At 59.1% G+C, this 27,843-nt stretch overlaps 1 protein-coding gene across 6 annotated transcripts; it reads right to left on the bottom strand.

The window, feature by feature from the left end:
- Nucleotides 1–2,155: 2,155 nt before the first annotated feature.
- On the bottom strand, nt 2,156–26,392 carry L1CAM (L1 cell adhesion molecule). Of its 6 annotated transcripts, XM_033113755.1 has the most exons (32): nt 26,261–26,349; nt 25,142–25,238; nt 24,800–24,922; nt 24,558–24,653; nt 16,477–16,667; nt 13,685–13,699; nt 12,927–13,032; nt 12,505–12,707; nt 11,567–11,689; nt 11,291–11,461; nt 10,941–11,052; nt 10,634–10,818; nt 10,354–10,485; nt 10,075–10,218; nt 9,494–9,605; nt 9,209–9,375; nt 8,948–9,104; nt 8,600–8,724; nt 8,329–8,439; nt 7,892–8,089; nt 7,572–7,642; nt 7,167–7,389; nt 6,457–6,572; nt 6,032–6,236; nt 5,815–5,937; nt 5,529–5,702; nt 5,310–5,429; nt 5,034–5,189; nt 4,419–4,553; nt 4,058–4,130; nt 3,946–3,957; nt 2,156–3,423 (listed from the first exon to the last, which is right to left on the bottom strand). In XM_033113755.1, the coding sequence occupies exons 5-32, from the start codon at nt 16,550–16,552 to the stop codon at nt 3,192–3,194; spliced, it is 3,777 nt and encodes a 1,258-aa protein (XP_032969646.1). In that variant the 5' UTR covers nt 16,553–16,667; nt 24,558–24,653; nt 24,800–24,922; nt 25,142–25,238; nt 26,261–26,349; the 3' UTR covers nt 2,156–3,191. The 6 variants fall into 6 exon arrangements, with proteins under 6 accessions (XP_032969646.1, XP_032969635.1, XP_032969626.1 ...); XM_033113744.1 differs by lacking the exon at nt 25,142–25,238 and having other exon boundaries at nt 26,261–26,391; XM_033113735.1 differs by lacking the exons at nt 24,558–24,653; nt 24,800–24,922; nt 25,142–25,238 and having other exon boundaries at nt 26,261–26,392.
- Between the last annotated feature and the right edge of the window lie 1,451 nt (nt 26,393–27,843).

Genomic DNA, 27,843 nt, shown 5'->3' with positions numbered 1-27,843 from the left:
TTTGGTCTGAATGATGGAGTTGCAGGTAAAAAACGCAGGTGTGCACTTTATTTCATGTATGCTAACCCTCAACAAAGACCTTTCAGGGGATTTGTAGGGCAGTGAAATTACTCTGCATGATGCTGTCAAGGTGGATCCATGTCCTGATACATTTGTCCAAATCTATACAACATAGAGCCCCAAGAGTGAACCCCTTGTGGGGACAGAGCCAGGAGAGCTGTTTCCAGGCTCTCGGCCTCACGTGGAAAGTGCTGGCTCGGGTAGTAGTTGGCCATCAGCTGTAACCAGTGAGCCATTAGCCACTAATGTAACTGCTGTGGCTGAGCTGGCAAGCGTGGGTTGTGGATTGTGGATTGCAGAGGCGGATTGCAGCTAGCAAGTGAGGTTGGTTGGCAGAGAAGCAGACGGGCGGGTTGCGGATCGTGTGGCGCCTGCTTCCTGTGTCTCCAGCCCAGCCGCCAGCGAGAATATAGCGGTATGACTCCCCTACCTATGGCTCCGTGGGTGTTCCTTTTTGGCCTCACCGTACCCTGCGTTCTTATATGGGGAGCGGGACCAGAGACCGCGCATGACTCCCTGCGTGACAACCCTGATGTAAGCTGTAGTTAATGACAACATCTCTATTGGCTCATCAGTTGTAACAAATGTCCTGCATCAATGCAAGGTGTTAATAATACGGGAAATTGCTAAGGGCAGGGAGTGAGGGACTCTATGTGGCAACTTTCTAGTCTCTGCCCAATTTTTCTGTAGACGTGAAATTACTCTGAAAAACAAAGTCTATTACGTTTTTATCATCCAAGGAGATGACAGCCCGGGGAAGACGGGGTAGCTCCACACCAGCAGGACCCCAGGCTCCTTTTATGTTGCTGCTCTGCCATCCTCAAAAGCCAACTTCCATTCAGTGGTCTGGGATGGCTCCTCCGGACCACCACTGCATTTATGTCCCAGCTGGGGAGGAAACCGAGTGGGACAGGGAAAGGCAAGCTCTGTTTCTTTAGGGGCACAGCCCAGACAGAGGTTACCTCTTCACTCACATTCCACTGGCCCCACCTAGGTGCAATGGAGCATGGGAAATATACCTTCAGCTATTGTTATGTAAGAACAAGAAGATTGATATGAACAAGCAGACACAGCTACAGGTGGAAATTAAGCAGAGATGAGTGTAGACAAGTCTTGAGGGGGTTTCCTGCAAGAAGGAGCAGAGAAATGGGGCAAGAGCTGGAAGGGTGTGGTTAGGAGTGGGTGTTTTTGGTGATAGAAGCTATTACAGCACGTTTGTCTGCCCACAGGACTGACCGACAGAGACAGAAAAATGAGAAGTACAGAAAAAGAGAAGGAAGATGCTCGAGAACAATCCTCCAGTGGGTCACGAGGATGAGACCCAGTGCTGGGTGGAGGGGCTGACCTCAGTGGACTGTGGCTCACCCATGGGGGCCAGGGAAGGGCAGCGGGTTCCGGGAGGGGCAGGGGAGATGGATTTGACGGTGGAGAAAGAAATTCCCTTCTGGTGCTTTCTACTCACTCAGTTCAACATGAAACAAAGGCCTCAGCTGTCAGTGCAGAGACCAGGGGTTGGGAAAAAGGATGGGCCCTCACCTGGGGAAGCAAGGAGAGAAATGATTCGGAAGTTCCCAAGGCAGGCTGGCTGTCCCTGTGAGACCTAAGGTTTGTGTGCGGTCATTCATTTAACATGCATTATACTGGTGTTGATGGCTGGCACCCAGAGTCTACTTCAGCAGGGCACGGAGGCTGGGAGCCCGGCGGGCACGCACAGGATGGTTGTTACATGAGACAGGAAAGAGGCTCCTGGGCCCTGCCACACGGCTCTCAGCCTGCCCGGTTGCAGAAACAAGGGGCCCAAGGATGGGGAGAGCCCAGAGCTGCCCCAGAGGCCAGGAGAGGGGAGAGGGGCAGGCAGTAAGGCCCGGAAGCTACAGCAGAGGGACATGGCCAGGGAAGTCGTGCTTGGTAAAATGACAACAGTTCCTCTTCGTTTCCAGGTTTTATTTGCCTGGTATAATTCTGATATTTATATACATATATATATATACTTTTGTTTCTTGTAAAGGGCTCGTTAACAGACCAAGCAAAGGCAGACAGAGGGGGTGGGGGCTGCCGGCAGGAGCACAGCAGAGCCGGGAGAACCCATCTTTCCTTTTTTTTTTTTTGTCTGTTTTTATTTTTCCTGGGATGGGATCATCAAAGCTAATTGCTATAAAACCTAGAAACCACCTAGAGACTCAGACATCTGCCTACACACTAGTGGCATATGGGAAAAGGGCAAGGGTAGGTACTTTCAAAGTCACGGTGTATTTACATTCCCAAGGTGGGCGGAGGGGAAGGCTGAGGAAGGAAACTGTTCAGACTGGGAGTGGAGGGCTAAGAGATCCTGGGGTGCCGGTGGGGGCTGGGAGAGGCCCGGGGCAGTGGGGAGGAGGCATGCCTGCCCCGCACCCCGGCAGTGATGGAGGCCACTTGGATGATGTCTGGTGGGTAACGAAGGCAGCGTGTGTATGGAGCTCCTCGAAGCCAGCCCCAGGCTAGGGTGGGCAATGGGAGGATGGGTGCTGACTGACACCAGCGTGTGGGGACTCTGGGCTCTCCACATGGCTTCCTCTGCACCTGTGGCCAGCTTGCCCAGCTCCCATCCTGGTTGGAGCAGAGATGGCAAAGGGAGCAGGTGGTGAGGACATGGAGTTCTATCCCCAGTCCCAGCCAGGCTGGCCAAGGCGTGGCTGGGCGTGAAGGTGCCAACTCTGGTTCTGAGGAGACTCCATCAGGCAGCATCTGAGAGACCCCTCTGGGGCCATCCCCACTCCCCCCCCACTCCCCTTCTGCCCAGAAGCTGGCGAGGCAGCACCTGAAGGCTCCTGATGTGTGATTGGCCGGCCCCCAAACTGGAGCAAAGCAGTGTGTGCCCAAGAAGGGGTGCAGGTGGGTTTTGGCAAAGAAGTGGGGACCGGGTAGTCAGAAGGGGATTAGGCAGTGAGATTCTCTTCTCTGCTCCGGACTCAAGCCTTCCCACAGGCTCAGGGCCAGAGGGTGGGGTGCGGCCTGGTGGAGACAGGGACGGGCCTCAGTCCCAAGGTCAGGGACCCAGAACAGGCATCGGGCTCAGGGGTCTTGGCCTCTGACTCCCCTGAGGCCCGGCCCTGGGCTGTACCCTGCCTGTCTTGCCTGACTGGACCCCACTACTCCAGGGTCCCTGCAGGGTTGATGGGGGAGGCAGCTCCTGAGCTGTCGTTGCCTCCTGCTGCCTCCTTCTCTTTCTTGCCACTGTACTGGCCAATGAAAGAGCCGTCCTCATTGAACTGGACATCCACGCTGCCCCCATAGTCAGCCAGGCTATCATCACTGCCCAGGGGCTTGATGTCTCCATTGAGAGATGGCTGGCTGCTGCCGAAGGCCTTTTCCTCGTTGTCACTGCAGGGGCAGAGGGCGGGAGGGAGTGGGAGGCTGCCCAGTGGAATCCAGCAAGGGCTGGCAGGTGCTGGCCTGAGGGAGGGGCCTGGCTGGGGGGCATGGCGAGGTCACGGTGGCCTAGAGTCTGCCTTCCTTCCATTTGCTTTGAATGCATTGGGGAAGAGGTTTTCATCCTCCACACATATCCGGGAGGGCAGGTGGCATGCACACCACCGGAGGGGCAAGGCTTGGGCATACCCAGGATCCTGGTAGATGTCAGTGGAGCAAGTGGGCGCTCGGCCTGGGGGGCTCATGGGGCCTGGCAAGACAGACAGGGGCAGCTATCTGGCTGTCAGCCCTTATAGAGCCCAGAGAAGGGATCTGGGAAGGTGACAGTGTGCACAGGAGGAATTGAGGGTGGTGGCTTGACCCTGAAACAGGGAGCTGCCAGGCCAGAAGGCTGGGGCAACGCTGAGCCCGGCAAGTGGGGGCCCATGGTGCTGGGGTCTGATAGTAAGTGTCTTCCCACCACTCCTGCCTTACCTCTCCAGGGACCTGATGTCACCCAGCAGCACAGAGAAGAGAGAGAGACAGGGTCAGATATGAAAGTGAGGGGAGTGCTGGGTGCTCAGCTGGCAATGACCGCCCTGCTCACCTGTACTCGCCGAAGGTCTCGTCCTTCATCGGCCGGGCCTCGGAGTCCACCTGGGTATCCTCCTTGTCCTTCACTGGAGACACACAGACAGGGCCAGGCTTCTTCTCCCACCCCAGCCTGTGCCTGGATTCTGGGCCCCATCCCCAGGCGAGGGACGTGGATGAGGCTCTCACTCAGTGCTCGGAGCAATCCCAGCACTGCCTTGGCAGCTCTCCAAAGCCAGGAAGCTTTCAAGGGTGTACCACTCACCCCACGTGGGCCTGGCTGCCATTGGCTCTGGGCCCCTGCCTGCCCCCAACATGCTCATGCTGTCCTGCTGGAGGCTCAGGGACCAAGAAGGGTGGCCCGGGGTCAGGGTTACCTGAGTACTTGCCACCCTTGCTGCGCTTGATAAAGCAGAGGATGAGCAAGAGGAGGAGTAAGAGAATGATGGCACTGACGAAGCCGATGAACCAGCCCTCGGCGGCAAAGCCAGGAGAAGGGAGTCTCACTCGGCCTGAGGGGGAGATCCCAGGCTGGGGTGAGAGAGCCCCCAGCCCAAGGCCATGCCTCCAGGTTTACGGCCTCGTGTGCAGGCCTCACGTGGAGCCTCTGGCTTCATCGCTCACAACCCCTCTGCCCCCAGGAACTGGGGCATAGATGCCCTTACACATAGACGCCAGAGGGCCCGGGCGTGGGGGTGTGATGACCTGGGGCAGAAGCGTGCCCATAACTGACACTCGTGCGGGACTCTCTGGGGAGCAGGGAGGAGGATCTTCTGAGTAAATGACCACATTGGAAACAGTTACAACAGAAGGATAGTAACATGGGCCATTTCAGGAGCCCGGACTTCTCTGTCATAGGCCAAGGGGCACCCAGATTCTTGGAGGAGGAGAGAGGAGCCACGGCACGGGGCCTGGGGCCTGGGGCGGTGGTGGCCACGTGAGGGACGGAGGGCAGCTAACTGGGAAGTGCATGCAGCTCCCTGGGGCCTCACCGGTGCCATTGGTCTTAACAATCATGTGATACAGGAGCACCGCCTCCTTGACCAGGCTGATATCATAGTTAGTATCGGGCTGCAGGTCCCACTGTGTGTAGGATGTCTGGTTGTAGCTGACACACCGTGGTAGGAGATGAGGACCCATCTTCTCTTCTGCAGGAGTGAGAGCAGCAGGTGTAAGCGGGAGTGCCAGGCAGCACGCTGCCTCCACCCCAACCCCAGCCCTTCTGAGCCCAGAGCCCCTTCTCCCCTACAGGCCCCATTTGTGCTCACCGCCCCGGGGTTTGAACTGGATCTGGAACCTGAAGTTGCACTGACCCTCCTTGGGGACCCAGGAGACCACACTGTAATTCTCACCAGCCATGGCCGAGATGTTGCTGAAATCCAGGATCCCTGGGGAGTGAGAGGAGAGTGTGGGACGTCGAGGCAGACCAAGGCCCACCCTGCTGGGCCCAGCTGCCTGGCGGGGCCCGCTCAGCCCTTCCGGCTTACCAGATAAGGCCATGGTGCCTCCTTCCTGCACAATGGCCTCCCCAGGGCCCTGCTTCGTGGTGGCCTGCAGCTGGAAGCGGTACCGCAGGTGGGGGCTGAGGTTCGTCAGGTTGTGCATCCGCAGCTCAGGGTCCGAAAGGTTGAAGGACAACTGCTCCATGCTCCCATCATCCACTGCAAGGACAGATGGGGAGTCAGCTTTGGCAGCCAGCTCTGCCCGCCCCCCCAGCTCCCCTCCATGTCCCGGCCAGGCTGGACTGGGGCTGTGGAGCCACAACACACATACGTGGGTGGTAGGAGAGCACGTAGCCGGTGAGCACGCCATTGTGGCTCAGTGGAGGCTGCCAATGCAGCAGCAGGCTGGTGTCTGACTGGCACTCCAGGTGCAATTCCTCAGGTTGGCTGGGCACTGCGGGGTACAGAGACGAGCAGCAGGTCCTCGCCCAGGCTCGACCTGGGCAGGGAGGAGGGGCTGGGATTGGGCCTCGGGGTGCAAGTCTCACCTCCCTCTGGGGTGCTGAAGGTCCTATTCTCACTGGCGGGCCCCAGACCCCGGCTGTTAAAGGCCTGTACCTCCAGATGGTAGAAGCTGTAGGGCCGCAGGTTTCCCAGGATGATGCTGGTGGTATTGGCAGGCACCAACATGTGGTCTTTGTGGACATGCCTCCTGCTCTGTTTCCTCTGACTGCCCTCCCACCGGTACGTCACCTGAAAGTGGACAGGAGACCCCATAGGGGCAGCAGGGGCCCAGCAGTGACCCCTGGGCACATGCTAGCCCCTGTCCTCAACAGGGACCCTGTCTTCCAAACCCAAAGACTTTCGGGAGAGCAGCTGGCAAGTGGCAGAGGTCTGCGGCCAATCCTGTCCCCCCTGGTGGCCTCACACCTCACCAGGGGATACCCCCAGCTCCCACACCTTGGACCCTTACATTGTATCCGCGGAGGTGACCCTTGACCTGAGCTGGGTCCACAGGCAACCACTTGACCAGCACGGCGCTTGAGTTGAGGATCTTAATGTCTTCCAGCGCAGGCCACGCCTGGGGATCTGGAGAGAGTCGGTGGCATGGACGAGGGCCCGTGGCTCCTGAGGCCAGCCCAGAACCCTCCCTCGGGGGGAAACATGGATTTAGACGCTCTATGGGATGGGCAATTTGAGGGACAGGAAATTTGCTTCGTTTCACAGTCTCTTCCTGCAGATTGTTTATTGTTACATTGGTGCAAAAGTAATTGTGGTTTAAAAGGTTAAAAATAATTGCAAAAACTGCAATTACTTCTGCACCAACCTAATAGTTACAAGGCACAAAAGAGTAACTCCGAGGACAAGTAACCAGAAAAGATCTTGACTGGGTGATCAAAATGAACATCTGGGAATGTTCCAGATTCAAGGAAAGGAAAGCAGCCGGACAACTAGACCCAATGCAGGATCTTAGACTGGGGGAAAACATAGCACTGATTGATACAAATGGAGTATCAGCTGCCAACGAGAGATGTTGTTTCTGGACTTTTGCAATGGCACTGTGGTAATGTAAGGTCATATCCTTACTCCTAAGAAATGTGCTATTGAGGGGTAGGGGCTAGGTGCGCAGTGGGAGGAGAGTGGGCTGCGCAGGCGCATGCGGGCTCCACCTCCGCTACTCACAGTCTTCCCCAGAGTAGCCAATGGTGACCTGTGGCTCGGGGCCCTTGCCGTGGCTGTTGATGGCCTGGACCTTGATCTCGTAGGGCACAAACGTGGACGTGTTGGACACCACCAAGAAGGGGTCGCTCACAATCTGTTCCTGCCAGGCCCCCCGTGTCCCCTGGAGGCGCCACTGCACGCGGTACTGAACCTGAGGGGCATTCCAGTCCATCCACCGGAGTGGCTGGAGGGGGCAAACAGAAGAGGAGCTGGTCGGCAAGAGTACCCCTTTCCTGTGACCCGCCTCCTCCGTGACCCAGCTTCACATCCCCAGTCATCTTCGGGGCCTTAGCACAGACGGGGGAGTAACAAACACCTGGGTCCTGGTCTGACATCCAGGGGCGAGCTCAGCCCAGGCGCCCTCACCTTCCAAGTGATGACCATGTTGTTAGTCTCATTCCCTTCCCCCTTCACGTCCACGGGGTTCTTCTCTGGGGCTGGAAAGTAATGTGTTGTTAACACATCAACACTGCAGGCTCCCGCTGAGGCAGTGAAGGCTGATGACCAAGGAAGGAATGGCCCACACTGGCCCTGGAAGCCAGGAGCCAAAAGCCCTGAAAGAACCCTGCCCCCCAGCTCCCTCTGGAAACCTGAAAGCAGAGGAGCTTGGGAACAATAACCTCTGCAGCCCCTCTTTGCAGAGCCTTGGGACCCTGGCATCTGAGGCCCCCTCCCGGGTGGCTCACCTGCTTCAGGTGTGACCACAGGCTCAGAGGCCGGGCTGGGCTCCCCAGGGCCATATTTGTTGATGGCAGTGACTCTAAAGGTATAGCGGACATAGGGTGACAGCTTGAGGGTGGTGGAGGTCTGGTTTCCGGGCACCTTTCCCAGACTGTACCATTTGTTAGGCTCCATCTCCTGGTCTTCAAATTCAATGTCATACTCTGCCAAGAAGTGACAATGGCGTAATCAGTGTGTGTCATGGTGGAGGGGTAACAGGGATCCAAGTGTGGCTTTCCCTGAGGAAAGGAGTGCCCAAGGCAAGGGGTATTCTGGGATTTGCACGAGGAACTGTGAGGCCCAGTGAGGTGGCAGTCATGGAGTCAGGGCCCCTGGGAAGAGGGAGGGCTAGCAGGGGAAGCAGTGGCGGAGGTGGGTGGCTCCACATGCTCAGGCCTCTTACTCTCAATGGGAGAATTGTGGTCGTCAGCGGGGCTCCAAGACAGCTGCACCTGGTTCTGCTTTGGCGGGTGATGATCAGACAGCTCCAGGCGAGGCACTGGCCCAGGGCTCCCTGAGGGCCATGGAGGGTGGGTTCTCTGGACCACTTGTGAGCCAGACGCCCTGCCCCCCAGCTCAAAAGGGCCCTGGAATGTGAGCCTGGGTTCCTGTGCCCTAAGGCCTGTGCCCCCCATGCTCCCAGGCCACGAGCCTGATACCACCCTAGAACTCACCCACCACAAGGAGCTTTGCCCTCCTTTCCACCACATCCAGCTTGGTGCTGGCCACACAGCTATAATTGCCCTGGTCACTGTAGTCCAGGCTGTGGATGACCAGACGCTCGTCCTCTATGAAGTACCTGGCAGGAAATGGTGGGGGGGAGGGATGCTTGTCCTTCTGCTTCCAGCAGATCCACCACTTTCTGCCAGCTGCACCCTGCTCCCCTCTCCTCCCTCTCCTGCCAGAACCTTCTCCCTCAAAGCAGGGGCGCTCCCCCCATGGATGAGGCCAGGAGGTCTGGACATTCTGCTTTTCCCACTCTGCCCCATTCCACTGAGCCCATGTTGGGGCTGGGCCCGCACTTGTCACTGTCCCCGAGCTCCTGGAGGTTTCGACCATCCCTGCGCCAGGTGATGCTGTGCTGCAAGGAGGGGTCAAAGGAGGCCTGGCACGTGAATGTCACTCTTGAGCCTTTCTTCTCGATTGCGTTCTGGGGCTCCTGTATAATCTGAGTGGCATCTGAGGGCAATGAACGGAAGGGAGGGTCACTCTGCTGTCTTTCAGAGACCCTGACCGTCCCTCCTGGAAGTGCTGCTGACCACATGGGGGGGGGGTTGCCTGACCTTTGACCTGCAGGTTTGCCACAATGGTTACATTGTTCTGGTCATTGGCAGCCTGGCAGAAATAGTGTCCAGTGTCGTTGGCCTGGAGGTCTCGGATGCCCAGGGTCCCGTTGGTGTAGGGGAAGAAGCGTTCGTCCTGTAGCACGGTCTTTCCTTCCTTGTCCAGCCTAGACAAGCAGGGCAAGCAAGCCTGGCTCAGGCCCCACCGGCATGCTCCTCTGCCCTCCCCGGCTCCCTGGGCCAGAAGATGCCTTCCACCATGCCTGCCGGACTGGGGGAACTCACCACTGGACGCTGGGCACGGGGGCTCCAAAGGCCTTGCATAGAAGGTAGGCAGTGCTGCCCTCAACTGCCAAGTAGGTCTCGTTGTCTGGGGTCAGGATCTTGGCCGGCAGCTCTGGAAGCAGGAGTCACAGGAGACAGAGCAGGGCAGGGGGTTGGGGGCAGATTCAGGGATCAGCAGGGGAGCCCTGCCCATTTTGTGTCCTTGTGTCCAGCTCCAGCCCCCAACCGCCTAAACCTCTCTTTCCCTTCAGACACACTGCCCCCTCTGCCTTGGCTGTGCCTCCCATCCCAGCCACCCACGTTGTACCAATAATTCAAGGCCCATTGACAGTCTACCCCTTCTGGAAAGCCTTCCAGGCCCAGCCCCATCTTCCCTGAGGCTCCAGGAGAGGAGCCACCAGGCTGGCCTCAGGCACGTCCTGGCCAGGGGAAGCCTCTGTGCCCCAGAGAGATCGGCAGCTGAGGTGGACAAAGCAGCTGCTGGCTGAGTTGGCCTGGTGGCCTTGCCTGGTGGGCCGCAGGGACTAGGGCTTATGAGGCACAGAGGAGAGGGCGGGCAGGCCCAGCTGGCTAGCACTCACGGACGACATAGATGTAGGCATTGGCCAGCAGGAGCCCATGCCGGTTGCGGGCCTCACACTGGGTCACCATTGTGTCGCTGGGCTGCACGTTGCTCAGGATCAGGGCTCCATGCTGGATCCGGTACTTCTGGTCCTTGGCTAGCTCTGTGCATGCGGCAGGTGGGCCCGAGGGCCAGGGCAGAGCAGTGAGCTGTGCTGAGGTCCCTTCTCACCCTCCGCTTCCTCCCCCCCGTTCCCAGGGCCCCCCACACTCCCTGCCCCAGCCCGAGGCCCTCTCACCCTCCACAGGGATCCCATTGATTCTCCAAGTAACCTCTGGTTGGGGCCTGCCCTGCACTTGACAGTCCAGGCGGGCAGTCTCCCCGGGCCCGTACAAGCGGCTCTGGGGCTTGTGCAGCCAGTACGGGGCAGCTGTGAGAAAGAGGAGAGCCACCCTGAACCCTCAGCCTGCAGCCAGCTTTTGCCCCTCACGTACCCCCCACCGTGACAGTAGGCATCGCAGACTGTCGTGCCCGGAGGTCCATCTGCATCGCCTTGCAATGGGGCAGGGGCAGCGTACCCTCCACAGTGACGTAGTAGGCGTGCCGGTCACTGCCCAGAGAGTTCTCAGCCACGCAGCGGTACTCGCCATCATCCTCCTCGCGCACATCCCGCAGTTGTAGGGTCTTGTTGTGGTTCTGGTAAGTGACTCGGTTGGGTGGCATGGGGCCACTTGGGCGAAGCCACTTGATGGTGGGCGTGGGGCTGCCCGGAGCCATGGTGCAGGGACGCCAAGTAGGAGAGGAGAGGGGAGAGAGGACAGGGCTGCTGAGCCCCGCTCCTCGGCAGAGGCCCCGCCCACTCCCACCCAGGGCACCTAGACTCACAAGCCCTCGGCGATGCACTCCAGGACTAAAGTCTGCTCCTGCAAGGCCACCAGGTGGCTGCTGGCGTTGGCGGGGAAGAGCAGGCGCGGCCTCCTGTCGATCATGCTGTTGGCTGTGAGAAGCAAGGCAATGGGTGATTCTGGATCCCTCGGTGAGCCCCGGGGGGTTCGGTTTTCTCCTCTGCTAAAGGAAGGGCCCGGTCTCTGTACCTGCCACCTAGGAAAGGGTCTGGGCAGGGTTCAGGTGGGAGTCTAGCTGTCCTCGAGGAAGACCGAAGTCCTCCGATCTAGGGGATTGGCCAGGCCTGAGGGTGAGAGGAGTGGGGGTGCGTTAGAGCCTTTGGGACTCACTGGCCTTGACCCGGAGGTCAATAGGTTCCTTTTGAATGATGGTCCGAGTGCCAGGGAAGTGGGCATGGCAGATGTAGTCTGAGTGGTTGTCCGAGGTGAGCACGTTGGCAAAGTAGAGGTTGCCATTCTGGCCCATTGTCACCCGCTCATCCTGTTTGATGTGCAAGATCTCTGCAGGAGTTGGGGGACAAGGAGGCACAGGTCAGGACCCACCCTCCAGGAAGGCATTCCCACTGGCACCCCCACCCCATGCAGCAGCCCCTCGTGGACACCCACTGCTGTTCATCCAGTAGATGCGCAACGGCTCCGCACTGGGTGGAGGGTGGCAAGGCAGAATCACTGACTCCCCTTCTTCTACCTCGACAGGTTTGACTGTCTCCTTTGGCCACTTGGGGGCACCTAGAAGGGACAGAGAGGCCAGCAGGGTGGGTCCCATCTATCCTCATCAAGGCTGGGCAAGGCAAGGGAAAGGAGGAGGGATGGCTGAGGGCATGAGGGCCAGGCTGTAAGGAAGGTCACATAAAGGGAGGCAGACACTTTGGTTCCTTCCTAGGCTCAGGGCTGAGACCGGAACTCCATGCTGAGGAGACGACGGACAGGCCAGATGGCTGTGAAGGGTTAACCCTCCACAATTCTCAGCTCCCACCCCCAGGACAAGATGAGGATGGGTGGGGGGAGGCTGAGGTACAGCAGTGGGGGAAGGGAGCTGTGGAAGGATGCGGGAGTCACAGACCCTTCCATCATCCTGACATAGAAACCATGGCAACGGTTCCCAAGGTAACCGAAGGGGCAAAGAGGAGAGAAGCGTGCTTGGGAGGCAGAAAGCTCAGGGAGGATGGAATGCAGAGGGAAAACCCCAGGGAAAAGGCGACACAGATAAAGGCAGAGCCAGAGAGGCCAGGTCAGAGGTGGGGAGAAGAAGCAGGAGGGAGGGAAGAAGAGAAGCAGAGGGAAGGAGACAGAGAGGTGGGGGAGGTGGAGAGAGATGACCTGAGAGTGGTGAAGGAAACGGGATTACAGAAATGAAAGGGGACGAAAGCCTAAGCGGAGACAGCGCGAGCTAGAGGGAGCAACAACACACACAGAGAATCAACCCTCCACCCACCCCGTGAGCCAACAAGCCTGAGCCTATGAGCTCCCACAAGGTCCCTGAGACCTGGTCAGGGACCCTGTCCTGTGCCCCCGGCCCTGCTAGTCCCTGCAGCACCTCGCACCTTCGGCCATGAGCTGGATTTCATGGGACATGGCGGTACCCAGCTTATTGCTGGCAAAGCAGCGATAGGTGCCCTGGAACCTCTGAGCAAAGTTGCTGTTGTTGCCGGTGATGGTGAAGGAACCAGAGTGCGGAGCCTGATGCACGGTCACACCCAGCTCCTCTTTGGGTTTGAAGTGGACACCATCCCGAGTCCAACGGAACCTGTGGGCAGACAAGGGCTCAGAGGATCAAGACTCTGGAACCTGGGTCAGGGGCTGGAACAGCACACAGGCAAAGGCACTAGCAGCCAGTGGGCCCTCAAGGGCGATGAGGCGGATGTGAGGCGACCGGGCTCAGAAGTCGGGAGGCCTGGGGGGGCAGGAGGGTGAGAGGCTGAGGTCAGCAGTCAGAAACAGAGCTTAGAGAGTGACAGTCACTCACTGCACTTCAGGTTTGCCACTGGCTTCACACTTGAGGCTTATGTCATCCGTAGGGAAGACAACCAGGCGCTGTGGAGACTCTTCTGTGATGACAGGTGGTTCCATCACTGGGGATAGGACGGGAGAGGAATGGTGAGGATGACGTCTGACTGGCGTCATGGCCCCAACCCCCATCTCATCAAGAGGGAAGGACGATGTGGAGCCCCTAGAGGCCCCAGGGCCATGGGGGTGGGGGAGGAGGAGGACCAAGCTAGAGAGACCGAGTAGCTTGGCCACAGGTGTGTGGGACATGAAAAGAGGGAGAAAGGGACACGGAACAAATGTAGACAGAGACAGAACAGAGGGAAGACAGCAACAAAAGTTATGAAGACGCCTCAAACAGAGAGATGAAGCCAAAGAGAGAAGCAAAGAGTATGGAAGAAAAAAGAAGAGAACCAACAAAAGCCAAGGACACAGAAAGCAAGGACAAACCCCTCACGGGAGAGGCGGGGGTGGGGGGGAACAGAGAAGACAGAGCACCAGAAAGAAACGGCAAAAGTGAGTGAGAAAAGCCAGGTCAGGGCAGAGACAGAACAAAGACTGTCCCCACACAGGTGAGAGGGAGAGGCTGAGGTGAGCTTCTGGGCTGAGACCGTGGGACAAGGACCCAAGAGCCAGAAAAGACAGCAACCAATACAGGGCACGTGGCACACAGGAAAGGCGAGGGAGAAGGGGACATGCTGGCCTTCTGGAAAACACTCCCACCCTCCCCCACCTTACCGTGGTGTCCTTCATCTGAGAAATCCAGGCAGCGAGGGAGAAAGTGGAGAGAAATTCTGACAGGCAGCCCCAGCAGGGTGCTCGATGGCATGGGAAGAAATAAGCATGCGCAGACCCCCTGGGGAAGGGGAGGGCGGGAGAGGACTCTATGGCCGTGTAACTTCGGGGCACATGCAGGGCTGGAGCTGTGGCAGGTCAAGACCCAGGACAGGACAGAGCCTGGATCACCGGTTTGGGGTGGGGGGGGTGCAATGCCCAGGAGGAGATTCAGGCCACAGCGCCAGAGGGCAGGGGAGAGAAATCTGTGCCTTTAACAAGGCGTGCCCTTTGGACAGACCTTGTATGTCCCTGGCAGGGCCTGGCTGGGTCTGCAGAACTGACCCCCACCCCACTCAGGATGCCTCAGAAGCCTGGGAGGGCCCCCTCCCCTGCTCCAGCCCACTTCCCTCCTAATCCAATTAGCACAGCTCAGTGTTTTCAATTACCCAGGCCCAGCCTTCAGAGCCCAGCTGCCCCATCCCTGCGAAACCCTCCCAAAGGCCCTGCTGCATCTGACTTTCCATCGCCTGCAGGGCCACGGATACAGCAGCCCCCTCGTTTTCTCCCCTTCCTTCCTCTCAGCCTGCTACTGAGCTCCCTGGGGCTGAGGCCACAGTCACTGGCCGGCGGCAGGACTCAGCCCGGCACTGGCCAGGGTGGCTGTGGAGCGGGGAGAGGGAGGAGAGGCAGGATGGGGAGGAGAGTAGTTGGCTGCTTCTGAAAGCTTTGTCTCTGAGGAAGACCTCAACGTAAGGGTCCTCAAGAGAGAGGAAGGGTTCCCTGGGGACACTGCAGAGACAGCCCTGAGCTGGGGAGGGGCCAGTGCAGGAAGCCTAAGAGCAAGAGACAACGACAGGGACTACAGGATGGGGAAAACCAAATGGGGAGAGAAAGAGAAAAAGAGACAAAGGGGCCGGGACTGTCTGGGGAGCAAGTAAGCTCGAGCTGGAGGCCACATTGTATCGGCGTCAATACCAAGTGCCACCCATGGCCAGGGCAGCCTTGGAAATGCCATGGTCTTTGGCCTACTTTTCTTTCCTTGCTCTTGCCTTTCTCCAAGTCTCCCTGCCTCTCCAGACAGACACGCCCGGCCAGATGGCCCAGCCTGTGTGATAGCAGGGCGGGCCGATACCCAGGGTCAGACCTGACAAGCAACTGCGAGGAGATGGAGAGGGAAGGGGGACAAGTACATACATGTGCAAAAGCGTGAGTCCGGGCACACGTGTGTGGATGCCCCAGGGTGTACTGCAGTAGGTTCATGAGTGTCCACCAGTGTATTTGTATAGGGGTGTGTCTTGCCAGAGTACCTCTAAGGCTGTGTGTGTGCGTGTGTGCTTGCATTCAGTGTACAGTTTTGTACTGTACACCCGCCTGTGTCTGTGTGGATGACTGTGCCTTTGTACCTAAATCCCTCACTTTTGTGTGTGTGTGTGTGTGTGTGTGTGTGTGCATGTCTGTGGGCCTCCTGTGTATCCTCTCAGGGCCTCTGCCGCTTCCGTGTCTTTGTGCCTGGCTTGATACAGGTGGCTTGTCTGTCTACCACGGTGTGTCCACGTGCATCTGTTGCTGGGGGAGTCTGCAACCTTTGTCTTGTCAGTCCCTCTCCACCTCCTTCAAACCCTCACTGCCCCCCAATGCCAGGTGCCTCCTTTGGCTCCTGTCCCATCCCTGGCATGGACAGTCTTCCCCACTCTCAGCCCCTACCTCTTCTCTCAGGGACACTGGCCTCCTCCAGGTCCAGGCTCAGAGACAAAGGTGGCAAGGTAATGGGGGAAGGGACTGGAGCTACAGAAGGAGTACGCTCAAGATACACAAATTCTACCCTGTGAAATGCCCCTCACAGAAGCGCAAGGGCCACTTACAGCAGTGTGTTTACATCTCCTGCTCACACTGAGGAGAAAACACTGTCACAGTAATACCCCCTCACATACCCCCCCCAAGATAATCAAATGTTAACAGTCTGATAACCTACAGACCTTCACAAACCTGGCCAATAGGTAATAACAGTTCTGCTGATTCACAGACTTACCCATATAGGAAATTCCAATCACACTCACTCAGGAATACCCACTTAGTCAGTTATAACCACACACATTCACACACACAAATATAGTCTGTCCAACTCACAAGCATACATACATACTCATGTTCAGTCCCCTTCTAGCTCCACTCCCCAATACCCCCAACCCTACCAATGACCCCCCACTCACAACCCCCCCATAATGCTCCAGCAGCCCCACCTCCCAAATAGCTACACATTAAATCGTAAAGATCCAGAAGGCTGCTGGGCCTTTTCAAGGTGTCTCTTCCTGTCTCAGTTCACAGGGCTTCAAGGGCTCAAGATGAGATTACCCACGTCAGAAGTGGGAGCAAGACTTGAATCCAGACCTTTGCACAAGTTAGTTGAGCCCTGGGGACAGCCCTATTCTCTCGCCCGCCACACCCCTGAGGGAGTGGGGTGGGGGGCAGACCGGGGATGAGCACAGAGGAGGCCCGAGGAGGCGGGTCCAGCGCCAGCCCGCTCTCCGTGGTGCTGAAACCTCCCCAGCCCGCCCCTGTCCCCTGTCCGTGGTGCTGACACACCCTGCGCCTTCTATCCTGTTCTCTCCAGAGGTACCCAACTTCCTGGGTACCTCCTGCACACTCCGTGCCCAAGAATGAAGGGGTGAGGGTCCGGAACCGGGAGAAGGCAGAAGATAAAGAGCCCAGCGCGGTGGTGAAGGGAGGCGCCGAGGCTCCCTCCAGCTACTCACATTCCTTGGGGATCTGGATGAGCAGGCAGGGGCTGCACAGGAGGAGAGGCCACAAGTACCGCAGCGCCACGGCCATCTTCCCGGCGGTGCCGGCGGCTCGGCACAGCAAGCCGGACTCAGCTCAGGCTCCGGCCGGCCCGGAGGGAAGGGGGCTGGTGGGCAGCTTGGGGCGGGAGCCGGGGGTTGGGGCACTGGGAGAGAGGAAGAGGGATGGGTGGGGGAGGAGAGAGAGAACGGACGGTGGTTAGTGACTAACATCTGGGCGAGCCCGGGCTACTGGCCCCGCCCCCAGCCCCGCCCTAGGCTGGCCGACTCCCCCATTCTTCCCCCTACCTTGGAGGGAGAAACCTGGAAGAGATTAAGCACTGGCTGGGCCTCCAGGTTGCTTTTCATTCCCTGCTTACTCTCTCTGCCTTCCCCACCAGCTGCCTCTCCTGCACCAACTTGTTGCCCCAGTCAGCTCCCCTGGGCATGCCACAGGCCGCCCTGTGCATGTTGTCCCCATGTGTGACTCGATATGCCGGCAAGCAGGTGCCTGTGGGCATGAGTGCGGATGTGGATCTGCATGTAGACAAATGTGCACATCAGTATTTATGTGGCTCTGTGTGTGTGTGTGTGTGTGTGTGTGTGCGCGCAGGAGCACATTTGTATGTCATCTCTGGAAAGGGGCTGCACTCAGGAGCGTGTGTGTCTTCTTGTGTGTCTGTATCTCTGCGGGTGAATCCTCATGTCTGCTATTTCTGTGTGCACACATAAGCATGGGTGCACACATATGTAGAGAAGAAGTCTTGTAGTCTCATTGCTATGGGTTTCAGAGCCAAATGATCTCTGGATGCTGTTCAGGCCTGAAAAGCTACCAGGAGGTGGGGGGCTTGGGAAGTGGAGGCAGGGAAGGAAGGAAAGGGGCCCAAGAAGACTGCATTTCACAGAGTAAGTTGAGGAAAAGGGAGAAGGATGGGGGAAGGAAGCCTCCCTCAGGAAATGGCAGCAGGGAGCGAGGGAAGGAGGAAAACACCTCTCTGCTGTCTCTCAGGCCCCCTGGGAGCAAGGGGTGACTGTGGCCTCCCTAATTCCCAATGCTCCAGGCCAGGGGCAGAGAAAGCCCTGCGACAGTGTTTCTGACACCTCTCCAGGACCTGGCAAGCCCAGCTTCTGGGTCTTTCTCTGAGTCTTCAGGACTCAACTACTAGTTGTGTCCACCCGAAGCCCAAGTATCACCAGCCACACCTACATTTCCACCTGCATGCAAGGAGCCCAGAAGACTGGGGGCCCAGGGAATGGGGGGGGGGCTTCTCTACCAATGACTAGAAGAGGAAACAGACTCCAAACAGGAAAAAATGTGGAAAAGGCAAGTGGTGGAAGTGCAGGAGGAGCAAGAGCAGGATGCTGGAGCCTGGGTCTGGATGCCCTCACCAAATCCACACTGGGCATCCTTTCTGTGCCAGCCAGGAAGTTATTGAGGTGTGTGGGGGTAAACTGAACCTCAACCAGAATGCTGAAGGGGTGAGTGGGGAGGCCTGGGAAGCGGTGCTAAGGCATCTATACTGTCAGGAGGCAACTGGGAGCCACAAATTGGTTTTATGTAAGGTAACCCGAGAAGAGCGGTGAATGTAGCAGTCTGCCTGGGGACTGGGCAGGGAAAGTAGCTTGTGGCAAATAGCAGTCAGCTTGGAGCTCTCAGAGTCCTGTACCCAACGCTGCAGGGGGAGGTGGAGAAGCACCGGGGTGGATCCACGTGGATGGGCTGAAGGCCAAGAGAATGACTTGGAGTACAGGAAGTGGCAAACACACAGCCAATTCTCTACGTGCAAGAGCTGAGCTGGGGCCCAGAAGGGAGGAGCAACAGTGGACCTGTTCCACCCCCACCTTCCCTCACAAAGCCAGTGCAAGCAGGGTGGGCCCCAGGCAGCCTTGGCCTCAACTTCAAGGCCCGTAGGAAGCAGTAGGAGACTCAGATCAGAGGGCAGGCGATCAAACAACAGCCTTGGGAGCTCTGAGAGCTCTGGTCTTAGGAGGGGGAGGGGAGGGATAAGAGAGAAAAGAAGCTCGAAGAAGGACCTTCCTGAAGAAGGACTTTCCCTGTACTGGAGGATGCCCAAGTGCTCTCTTTGCTGGAGTGACGATCCCTGTGATGTCAGCTCCTCAATTTGTCCTCCAATTCTAGGCTCCCAGAATGGGGTCTGGCATGTATACTCCAGGTGTATATGTCAGGGAAAGATACCTCCGACTCTCTGGTCCCCACTCCCTACCCCATCCCAACGCCCCCGTCTCACATGCAACCTCTTTTGGTCTCCTGGTATTTGCCAACCAGCTCGCCACCTTCTTAGGAGCTCAGAGACAAGCAGGAGCCAGAAGGTTGGAGGCCCCCTGACAGCTGGGAGGGGACTCTGCCTGCTCTCCTCCCACTACTGCTGGGTCTCTGATCTCTCACCATTCCTCTGGCAATTACAGAGCAAGCAGCTCAGGTTGTCAGCTCAGCAGGCCCCCCACTCCCCCATCAGCACCTCCAGGGGCAAGGGAGGGGGGAGTATTCCACAAGCTGGTGTACAGATGGAGCCAAGGCCATGTCTGCGAAGGGGGGCAGGCTGGGGAAGACTGAAGGGTGACAGACAGGGGGAGAAAGAAGCAGGAGGGAGCAGGAGAGGCTGAGAAGTGGGGCTGGGGGAGGGAATGGAAGACAAAGACGGATGCTGGACCACCACGTAACCAAGATGGAGAAATCCAGAAACAGAGCCCGAGGTATCAGGGAAAGAGGAGAGGGAAAAGAAGTCCAAAGGGTGGGAGACAGCTGCAGACAGCACTGATGAGAAGTGGGTGAGTGGAAGAGTGAGGGGCGTCCTTGTGTGTGTGTGTTGAGTGCGCACAGGTCTAATGGTGCCTCCTCCGTGTCCTGGTCCCTGGGGGATGCTCCAGGCACTAGGCAGGGAAGGAGGAGGGGAGATGGACCTGAGTCAGAGGAGGGGGCCTTCTTGGGCTTGGAGGTCAGGCTCGACTGCTGGGCAGGCAGGGCAGAGAGACAAACGGACAGCAGAGAATCTGTGAGCCAGCAGCAGAGAGAGAAACAAAGCCCACAAGTACAAAGACGACAATGACAGAGACAGAGCGGCTGGTCCCTGGCCACTTGTGGCATTGGAGCACGGGTGCGGTTGTAAAATAAGATGAATGAGCCACTGCTGGCTGCCCCTCAGGGACCACAGGGGATCCTTCCAAGATCGCTGCTAAGGTGGCGTGAGCAACCGCCTTGATGGGGGGAGATGCCCAGGCGTCCACAGGCACAACAGCGAGTGTCTGTGCTCACCCACACGTGCATCCACTGCATCCACCCGCCGCTGTGCTAGGGAAGGGCACAACAAAGGCAGTCTGTTCCTGAGTGGGTCCAGATGGGAACCCACCCTTCCCTGGGGCCTCACACACTACTCCCCGGCTGGCAGAGGGAAAGGGCGTAGCAGGTGCTGAGGTGGATGAGGTCGGCAAGGTCAGCCCCACTGGAGCCCGCAGGGAGGGGCTCAGTGGGACCACAGAGGAGCCCCACCCCTGGCCACACCCTGGCCCCACTGTTCCCCTGGTAACTCCTCTCTTTTGGCCTCTGTCCGCTGACTGAGGGGGACTTGGGAGGCCACGCTGAAACCTAGGGTGGCTTGCTTTCCTCCCTGAATACACACACACACACACACACACACACTCTGGAACCTATAAAGGTGCCCTGCCCCACATGTGCCCAATGCAAAGGTGCCCACCAGCTCCCATGTCCTGCCTTGAGTCCTCTCTGCCCCTCCCATCTGATGGAAATGCACCTGCCCAAGAGAGAAGTAACAAGAGGTCCCTCCAGCCCAGTGCGTGTTGAGAATGGCAGTGCCCTGTGGCCTAGCAAGCCCGAGTGGGGGCAGGGCTGGGGGCTCAACTCATGCGAGATGGTCAGAGTTTGGGCACCAGGTCTGCATACTTGTAGGTCTGGGAGGCATACATGGTGGCACCCAAGCCTAGGTTGTCTCCTCAGCAGGGCTGGGCGGGGGGGGGGGGCTTGGAGCCTGTGGGTGTGTATATGAGGGTGTGGGTGTCACCTACACCCCACGCACTGTGTTCCTTTAAGGCTCCTTCTCACTCTCCCCCCAGGCTGTGGCTGGCGGGTTTCCATGGAGACGGAGCCCAACTCCCTCCTCTGGCAGAGATAGGGGAAGCCTAGAGGAAAGCTAGCCGCAGAGTAATGGGTTATTTAGATAATACATAAAGGAGGCTGCGGGGGGGGGGGAGCCCCCACAGGTACGTGAGGGCAGGGAAGTCTTACAGGACTGCTGTTTCATCCTCCGTGTTCTGCGCCTTGCCCCTCCCTAAGCCCCCACCCACCCAGAGCACACCATCAGCTGCTATAAGGCTCAGGTCTCCAAGGCAACTGACAGCTCACCTGTAAAGGACCATTCTTAAAGGATGAGGAAGGGGCTGGATGGAGGTTAACCCTTTGTGGGAGAGCAAGAACAGACAGTCTCCAATGCGGAAGAAGGGGGAAACTCACCATCGTGGGCGGGGACAGTTTTCCTCCACCCCCGTGTTATCATCAGTCGCCCCATTTTATTGACTAAATTCACGGATAGCACGTACCACATGCCAGGGACTCTTTTCAGCACTTTTACACACATCACTCATTTAATCCTTAAAATTGCCCTGGGGAAGGATGTGCTATCATTATCCCTATTTTACAGATGAGGAAAGTGAAGTTCAGAGAACCAGAGCATCACGTCCAAGGTCTCGGAGCTGGCACTTACGCTCACCAGCAATGGGGTTCTGGATAGGCAGAGGCTCCCTCTGGGAGTCAGCTCACTTCTAAGAAATTTGGTGCCTGCTCCCATTCCCCGGGGGCCAGGGACCTGGACAAGGACGGCCTCCAAGCCATTCTGCCCCCTGGGGAATGGCTTATTTGCTAGCCAGATGGCAGGCAAATGTGGAGGGCAGGGAGGGAACTCTTGGGAGGCGGCCACACGGAAGTGGGGCATGACCCCATCACGCCTCAGCAGAGAAGGGACCATCCCATCCCTTGGCCTTGGGTTTTACACGAGCCCCCTGCCCCCCAACATCCAAGGATTCTGTCCAAGAGAAGGCAAATTCCTTTCCCTGTCCAGCTCAGGGACAGCCTGGGTTTTTTTGCCCTCTCCCATTATCCACAATCTGGGGTTGCTCTGACCCCTTTTCTTGAAGCCAAAGGCCCCACAGCGCCCTCACAAAGGGGCTTAGGCTACCTGGAAGGCACCTCTCTCCAGTCAAGTCTTACAGATAGTGCTGACTCCCTGTGGAGAAGGGGAAACTGAGGCCCAGTGGAGTAGAGGTCGAGACTCTGGCCTCCCAGACCCCCCAGAATGTCAGTAGTACAGCCAAGTTTCCCATGTACAGTTGGAAAAACTGATGCCCACGGCCTAGAATCTGTGCCTCCCCTCTACCCTCTCTAAGTCCTCCCTCCAGCTCTGAAAAGTGGACTCAGAACAAGACCAGAAACCCCCGACCTGAGAAAAGAACCTGGCACTAGAGGGGGCTCCGGGGACCAGACCAGAGAGGCGACGGGCTGTTCCTACGGGCTGGCAGGGCCTGCCTCCAGGACCCGAGGGCAGAGAAAGCTGCAGAGCAGGCAGGCAGAGCGGAGGAAGGCACTAAGCAAAGGGGAGAGGCAAGAGGGGGTCTAAGGCAGCAGCAAGAGGCGCCGGCCCCACACCTCGGAGCTTGCTGTTCAGACCCACCCGTCCCGGGATGCCTGTCCCAAGTGCGGGGTTGGGGTGCCTAGAAACAGCTCAGACATTGCCAGGCCCCTCCAGCCCCCTCAGGGTTCCCCACTCCTAAATGGTTAAAGGGCAGAGGGGGCACAGGAAGCCTGGGGGCGGACAATGGAGCCTCTGTCATCCCAGGCATTCCTAAGGCATGAACACAGGCAGCCAGGGGAGGGGCCAGAGGGCACCCCCCAACTGGAAGCTCCAGATCATGCAGCAAGGCATGCCAGCCTCTGAGGCCACCACCATCAGTTTCGCCCCTTCCTAGCATAGGCCCAGTCGGGGCATCTGAGGGGACCCATGTGGGCACAGGAGGATCAGTGTGCACATGCTCTCTCTCACACACATGCAACCAGATATGTGATCCCCACACATGCAAATACTGCAAGATACACACACACCCACACGCCCCAAGCCGCCCCCAGATAAACCTCCAGCTCAGCTGCCCTCTCCCAATTTGCCTGGCTCTGACTGTTTGAAACCGGAGAGCTGAGAGGAGGGGGCTCCTGGGGACTCATCCCCTCCCTTTAAGCTCCACTATCAGACTGACATCAAGAAGGACAGTTCAGAAGACCCCCTTGGCCAACTGCACAAAGCTCAGGCCGCTGTCGCCCTCCTACTCCACCCAATCCGAGGCTGTCCTTGCTGGGTTTAGGGCCAGGGACTGGCATGAGTGTCAGGACAGTGGCTGGGTGTCCCCTCCACAGCTTCGTGACCTGGGGAGAACATGGAGAACCCAGGCAAGTTCCTGAGGCATAGGGTGGGGGGCACTGGACAAAGAAAAGCTTCTGGAAAGACCAGCAGTCCAGGCTCTCCCCCTGCAGAGGAACTCGCCACTCTCCAGGCTCCTCCCTCTCTCCAACCTTTAGGAAACCACAAAGATCCTGTTGATATCTGGGGAGAAAGCAGGCTGGCCTTGCTAACCCCTTACCCCCGAGTCCTCTGGCTGGAGGCCACCAGGCACCCCCTGCCCACCCTCCAGGTCACACAAGGCCCCCACAGGAGGTGTGGGCCCAACCCAAAGCCATGGAGCCCACTGGACATGTACTGGGTGGCTGCCACACCCGTTCTGAGGCTCAGAGTTCAGAGGGGCAAAGTTCAGGTGGGAGCAGGACAGGAGAGGTGGTAAGTAAGGCAGGAGGGGAGAGAAGCCAGACAAAAGGGGAAGCGGAGAGATGGAGCCCAGGGCACCAACAGGGAGGGGTGGGGCAGGCAGGGGCAGAGCAAGAGAGGAGGGGAGTGGTGCGCCCCCACAGTGAAACTCTAACTGAGCAAGGAGGGGAAAGGTGATGGTCGGGGACATGCGTGGAATGGTGGGCAGCTGACAAGGAGAGAGCAGGGGGGCAGGGAAACAGGAGGGAATTGCCAGGATGGGTACAGGGCCCCATCTAGGGACCTAAACCCAACAGTTTCCAGTCAGGGGAGGAGGGGGCAGGGCAAAGCCAGCAGCCAGCATGGGACCCTAGAGAGGGGATTCAGACCTCCTGACTCCCCTATTGTCCCCTACAGGGTGGGGCAGGGCCCCTGGGACTCACATCCACAGAGAGTGCCTGGTGGAGCAGAGTAGTTGGCTGAGAGGCCGATCCTCTACTCCATTCTCCCCCAGAGCACCCCTCCTCCTCACCCCACAGCTGTTTCAACCTTTAGCCCAAGAAGGAGATCCAGGAAAAGCTTCCATCACACCTTCGTGTGCACTCTCCTGGAGGCTGGGCCGCTCTGCAAGGCCACATGGCACTTACTGCCCAGAGGAGTGCCCCAGAGGCGTTCTCTCCAGCTGCAGCCGTTTAAAGTGGCACCAGGGAATGTTTACCGTGAAAAGGACCTTGGAGTTGAACGAGTCCGTGCCCTTGTGTGATAGCCAAGAGGGCTGACACTCAAAGACAGGGAAGGGACTGAGGTTCCAGAGTCACTGGGCTGGGAGTGGCAAGTACAGCACAGGGGGTGCCTCTGCCAGCCTCCGCTGCCGGCCTTGGCAGAAAGAGGCTGGTGGGGTGCAGCCGGAGAGCCCTCGCCCACTGGAGAAGGCGTCAGACAAGGCCCTTCACTCCCCGCCTCCCTTTCCCCTTCAGAGAGTCAGTCACAAAGGGGAAAAGAAAACCAGTACGTGCCCTCTGAGGATGAAGATGGTGTTGTCTGGTGCGTTACTGGCTTTTCCATGGACAGTTGTGAGTTGGCCCAAGTGGGCACTTGGCAGTGAGCAGCTGCCCAGCGAATGGGCAGGGAGGACCTCATTACTGTGCAGGGAGGGGTCACCGCCGCCTAGGGGAGCTGTGTGCCCACTCAGTGCTCTGCAGGGGGCTGGGCACTAGGGGAGGAACTTCTTGGGAGCACCTTGTAGCAAATGAAGGAGACAGGCTGGGGTGTGCTGAGCGCATCTCTCTCTTAGCGATCAGATCATCGGCGAGCCTTCATTTCTTTTGTTCTTTTCTGTGTATTTCAAGTATACCACAGTAAGATGTACTACCTTTGGGATCGTGCACACACACAGACATAAATAAGTATGGAGAGAGAGAGGCTAGGATGCAGCAGAGAGAAATGGCCAGGAGCCGGGGAGTCCCAGTCCCAGCCCTGACCTGAGCTCGCCATGTGGTCACAGACAGCCAAGAGCCCCGAAGACTCAGGAGCCCATGGGTGCACGTGCTGGCGCTGCATGGGCGTTGTGCCAGGTGAGAGGCCGGCCCAGCCGAGTCCATTGCCTGCAGCAAGAAGCTGGTCAGAGGCGAGAGGCCCCAGGCAGGCCCCTGCCCCAGCCACCCCGCAGGGGACAAGAAAGACGGTCTCTCGGTAGCACTTCGTGGGAAGAAAGGCTGACTGCATTATTCACTATCAGGGCTACATGAGTCAGCAGAGATGGCACTAGGCTGCCCAGAAGCCCCTGCCCTCTGGGAGGAGTTAACGGGAAGCAGGACACCTACTTGGAGGAGAGTGCCAGGCCCTCACTTCTTGGGGTGGGCAGATGGCCCTAGGCCTGCCTCCTGGACACAGGCAGGGATGGGCAGGGCTCCAGATATCCTGTAGGGGGCAGCAGGCTGTACTAGGTGCTCTTCGCAACCCCTGCCAACCAAGACTCCCAAAAATCTGCCCTAGGAAGGGGAGGACTAGGAACTGCAGACCCTCCCATAACTGAACAGAGGGGGGACGCCTTGGCAATGGGCAAAAGACCTGCAGTGGTCCGGGCAGGGCCTCAGCTCCAGCATCTTGCTTTCCAGCATCCCTCGTCCTGGGTCAATGAGGCCCTCCTTCCCACCCCTCTACCTGAGGGACCCACATTCTGCAAGGTCTACACCAGTGAGTGCCCAGGTTGACCTCACTGGCTGCACCTTTTCCTGGCCACAAGAGCCTGCAGAAACAGGCTCCAGACGCACCCTGCGCCCCTGGGGAGGAGATCCCCGTCCTGTTGCGGTCTTGGAGGGGAGCACCAGGGAGTCCAGGCGGGGGTTTAGAAAGAAGAGGGAGGAGAACAAAGCCCCCACCCCCATCTTGGGGCCAGAGGGCCAGGCAGCGCCCAGCCCTGTTCCCTCCCCTCCCATTGCGGGGACAGCCTAGCCCAACCTCCCCCCCACCACGCTGGTGGCCGGATTTTCAGTGGAACAGGCCCCTCGACTGGAGAAGATGGGCAGACACGCCCAGGGCCACACCCCACGGCAGCCGATGGGGGGTCATCAGGCCCCATCGGGCTCCCTTTTTCACACACGCCCACACCCTTCAGGACCTGCCACCTTCAGCCCCCACCTGCCTGCACAGACCCTGCCTGACTGCCCCCGGAGTGACCCTCCCCGGGTGGGTATTTTGGGAGCCGCCCAGGTACCCCTCACCTGTCGGACTCCAGCCCTGGCCTCCTTCCCCAGCCCTGCTAGGGTCCGCAGGGCCCAGAGCTGGGGGCCCGGCCTGGGTGGGGCTCCTGCCGCCCCGCCCGTGACCACCCGCCGGGCGGAGCAGCTCTGCCCGCTCTTGCCGCCTGGGCAAGGCTGGGATGGGGGGCCCGGGGCGTCGCAGCCGCGGTTCGGTCGCGAGGGCAGTCCTGCCCGCCTTACCTGAGCTACGGCCGCCGCTCGGGCTGCCCGCCCAGCCTCCGCGAACGCCGGCCTCGGACCCGCCGCCCGAGTGCGTCTGCGATGCCGATGCTGCTGCTGCGGCTGCGGCGGCGGCGGCGGGGCGGGGGCGGGGCGGGGCGGGGCGGGCGTGCGCGCAGGGGAGGGGGAGGGGAGACCAGGGAAAGCGGGGGAGGGGGGAGTGAGATCACCTCCCCCGCCGCCCGCTCCGCCCCGCCGCGCCCTCGCGCCTCGTCCCGGCGGAGCCCGGCTGCGGAGCCCCGCGCGGGCTGGGAGTCTCTGCTGGCCCCCTCGGGGAGCTCAGTGGGACCCGCGCCCGCAGCCCCCAAGTCCCTGGCCCGGGAGCGCCTCGCACCCCGGCGACCGAGCCACAGTGAAGGCTTGGGGCAGGTATCGCCTGGCGGGTGCTCCCGGGGCACGGGGCTGGGCCGTGGAGACAGAGTCGGGTGGGAAAACAGTTCCCACCCAGCCCCCTCCAGTCCCTCTAGGGTGATGGCGAGCTACGGGCACCCACAAGCAACGCGGGCCCGGCCATACCCCGGTCTTGAGGTGTTTGGACGGCCCCCAGCCCAAGGCGGGATTCCAGAACCCCTCCCCCCAATCCTAGGCACCCGGTCCGGGAGGGGCGCGCGGGAGGGGCGCGCGGGCCTCGATCTCAGTCCGCCGGGGACGCGCAGAGGGGCACAGCCTCCTGCGCACTTCAGAGCCCCGCGACAAGGAGGTCGTGGAGAGGGCGCCCCTTTAACTGCCACTCCCAATTCCCAGATATTCCTGACTCCCGGCCAGCTTTCCCAGGCTCGGCGTCTTATTTCTTTGTCGCGGGTATTGGCCCCATCCCGACCTTTCCCGTTGGTCTCACTCTCCCGCAGCCCTGCCCTGGAAGCCTGGGGAAAGAGCTCCTCCCCAGCGCCCCCCTAGGCTTGCGGCGGTCACGCAGAGGGCGCAGGAATTCCGGAGTGAGCCGAGCCGGCCGCAGGGCAAGGAAGGCCTAGGGCCCAGATGGCAGATTGCAGCCCGGGTGGCCACGGTATTTTTATGGGCATGCCTGATGCCCAGTGAAGCATTCCCGGGGCCCTCAGCTCAGCCGCCCGAGACCCTCCAAGCCCTGCAGGTGGCCCACGCGGGAGGGGCCCTGGCGTCCGGGCCTGTAGTTCCCACCCCATTTGCCCATCTCCATGGGAGCTTCTGTTTATCCTGAAAGAGGAGACTTGGAGTGGCCCCACCTACCCTCAGGGAGGGTCTGGATGCCAAGGGGGTCTTTAGTAGGAGCATGGACAAGACTAGACACCCGAGTGAAGGTGGTGGGCCCTTCACACCCAGTTCTGGTCCACCCCTAGGGCTGCCAGTGACCCACCACCGTTTGCTTCTAGGAGCCCCAGAGTAGAAGTGCCGGCAGGGCTCTTATGCCAATCAGCCCAGCCCCTTCAGAGGCAGCGAGGAGGCTGAGCAGGGGACAAAGACCAGTGGGACAGCAGCTGCCTGTGAAGGGTGGGCCCGCGCACCCAAGAGGGGGGTATTTTCCATGAGGCACTGAGCTGTGGTATGCTTCCTGCCTGCTCTGATCC

This window comes from Rhinolophus ferrumequinum, chromosome X (genome assembly GCF_004115265.2).
Source record: "Rhinolophus ferrumequinum isolate MPI-CBG mRhiFer1 chromosome X, mRhiFer1_v1.p, whole genome shotgun sequence".
Lineage (NCBI taxonomy): Eukaryota > Metazoa > Chordata > Mammalia > Chiroptera > Rhinolophidae > Rhinolophus > Rhinolophus ferrumequinum.
The sequence above is the reverse complement of the archived record's forward strand: the minus strand, read 5'-3'. Positions and strand labels throughout refer to the sequence as shown.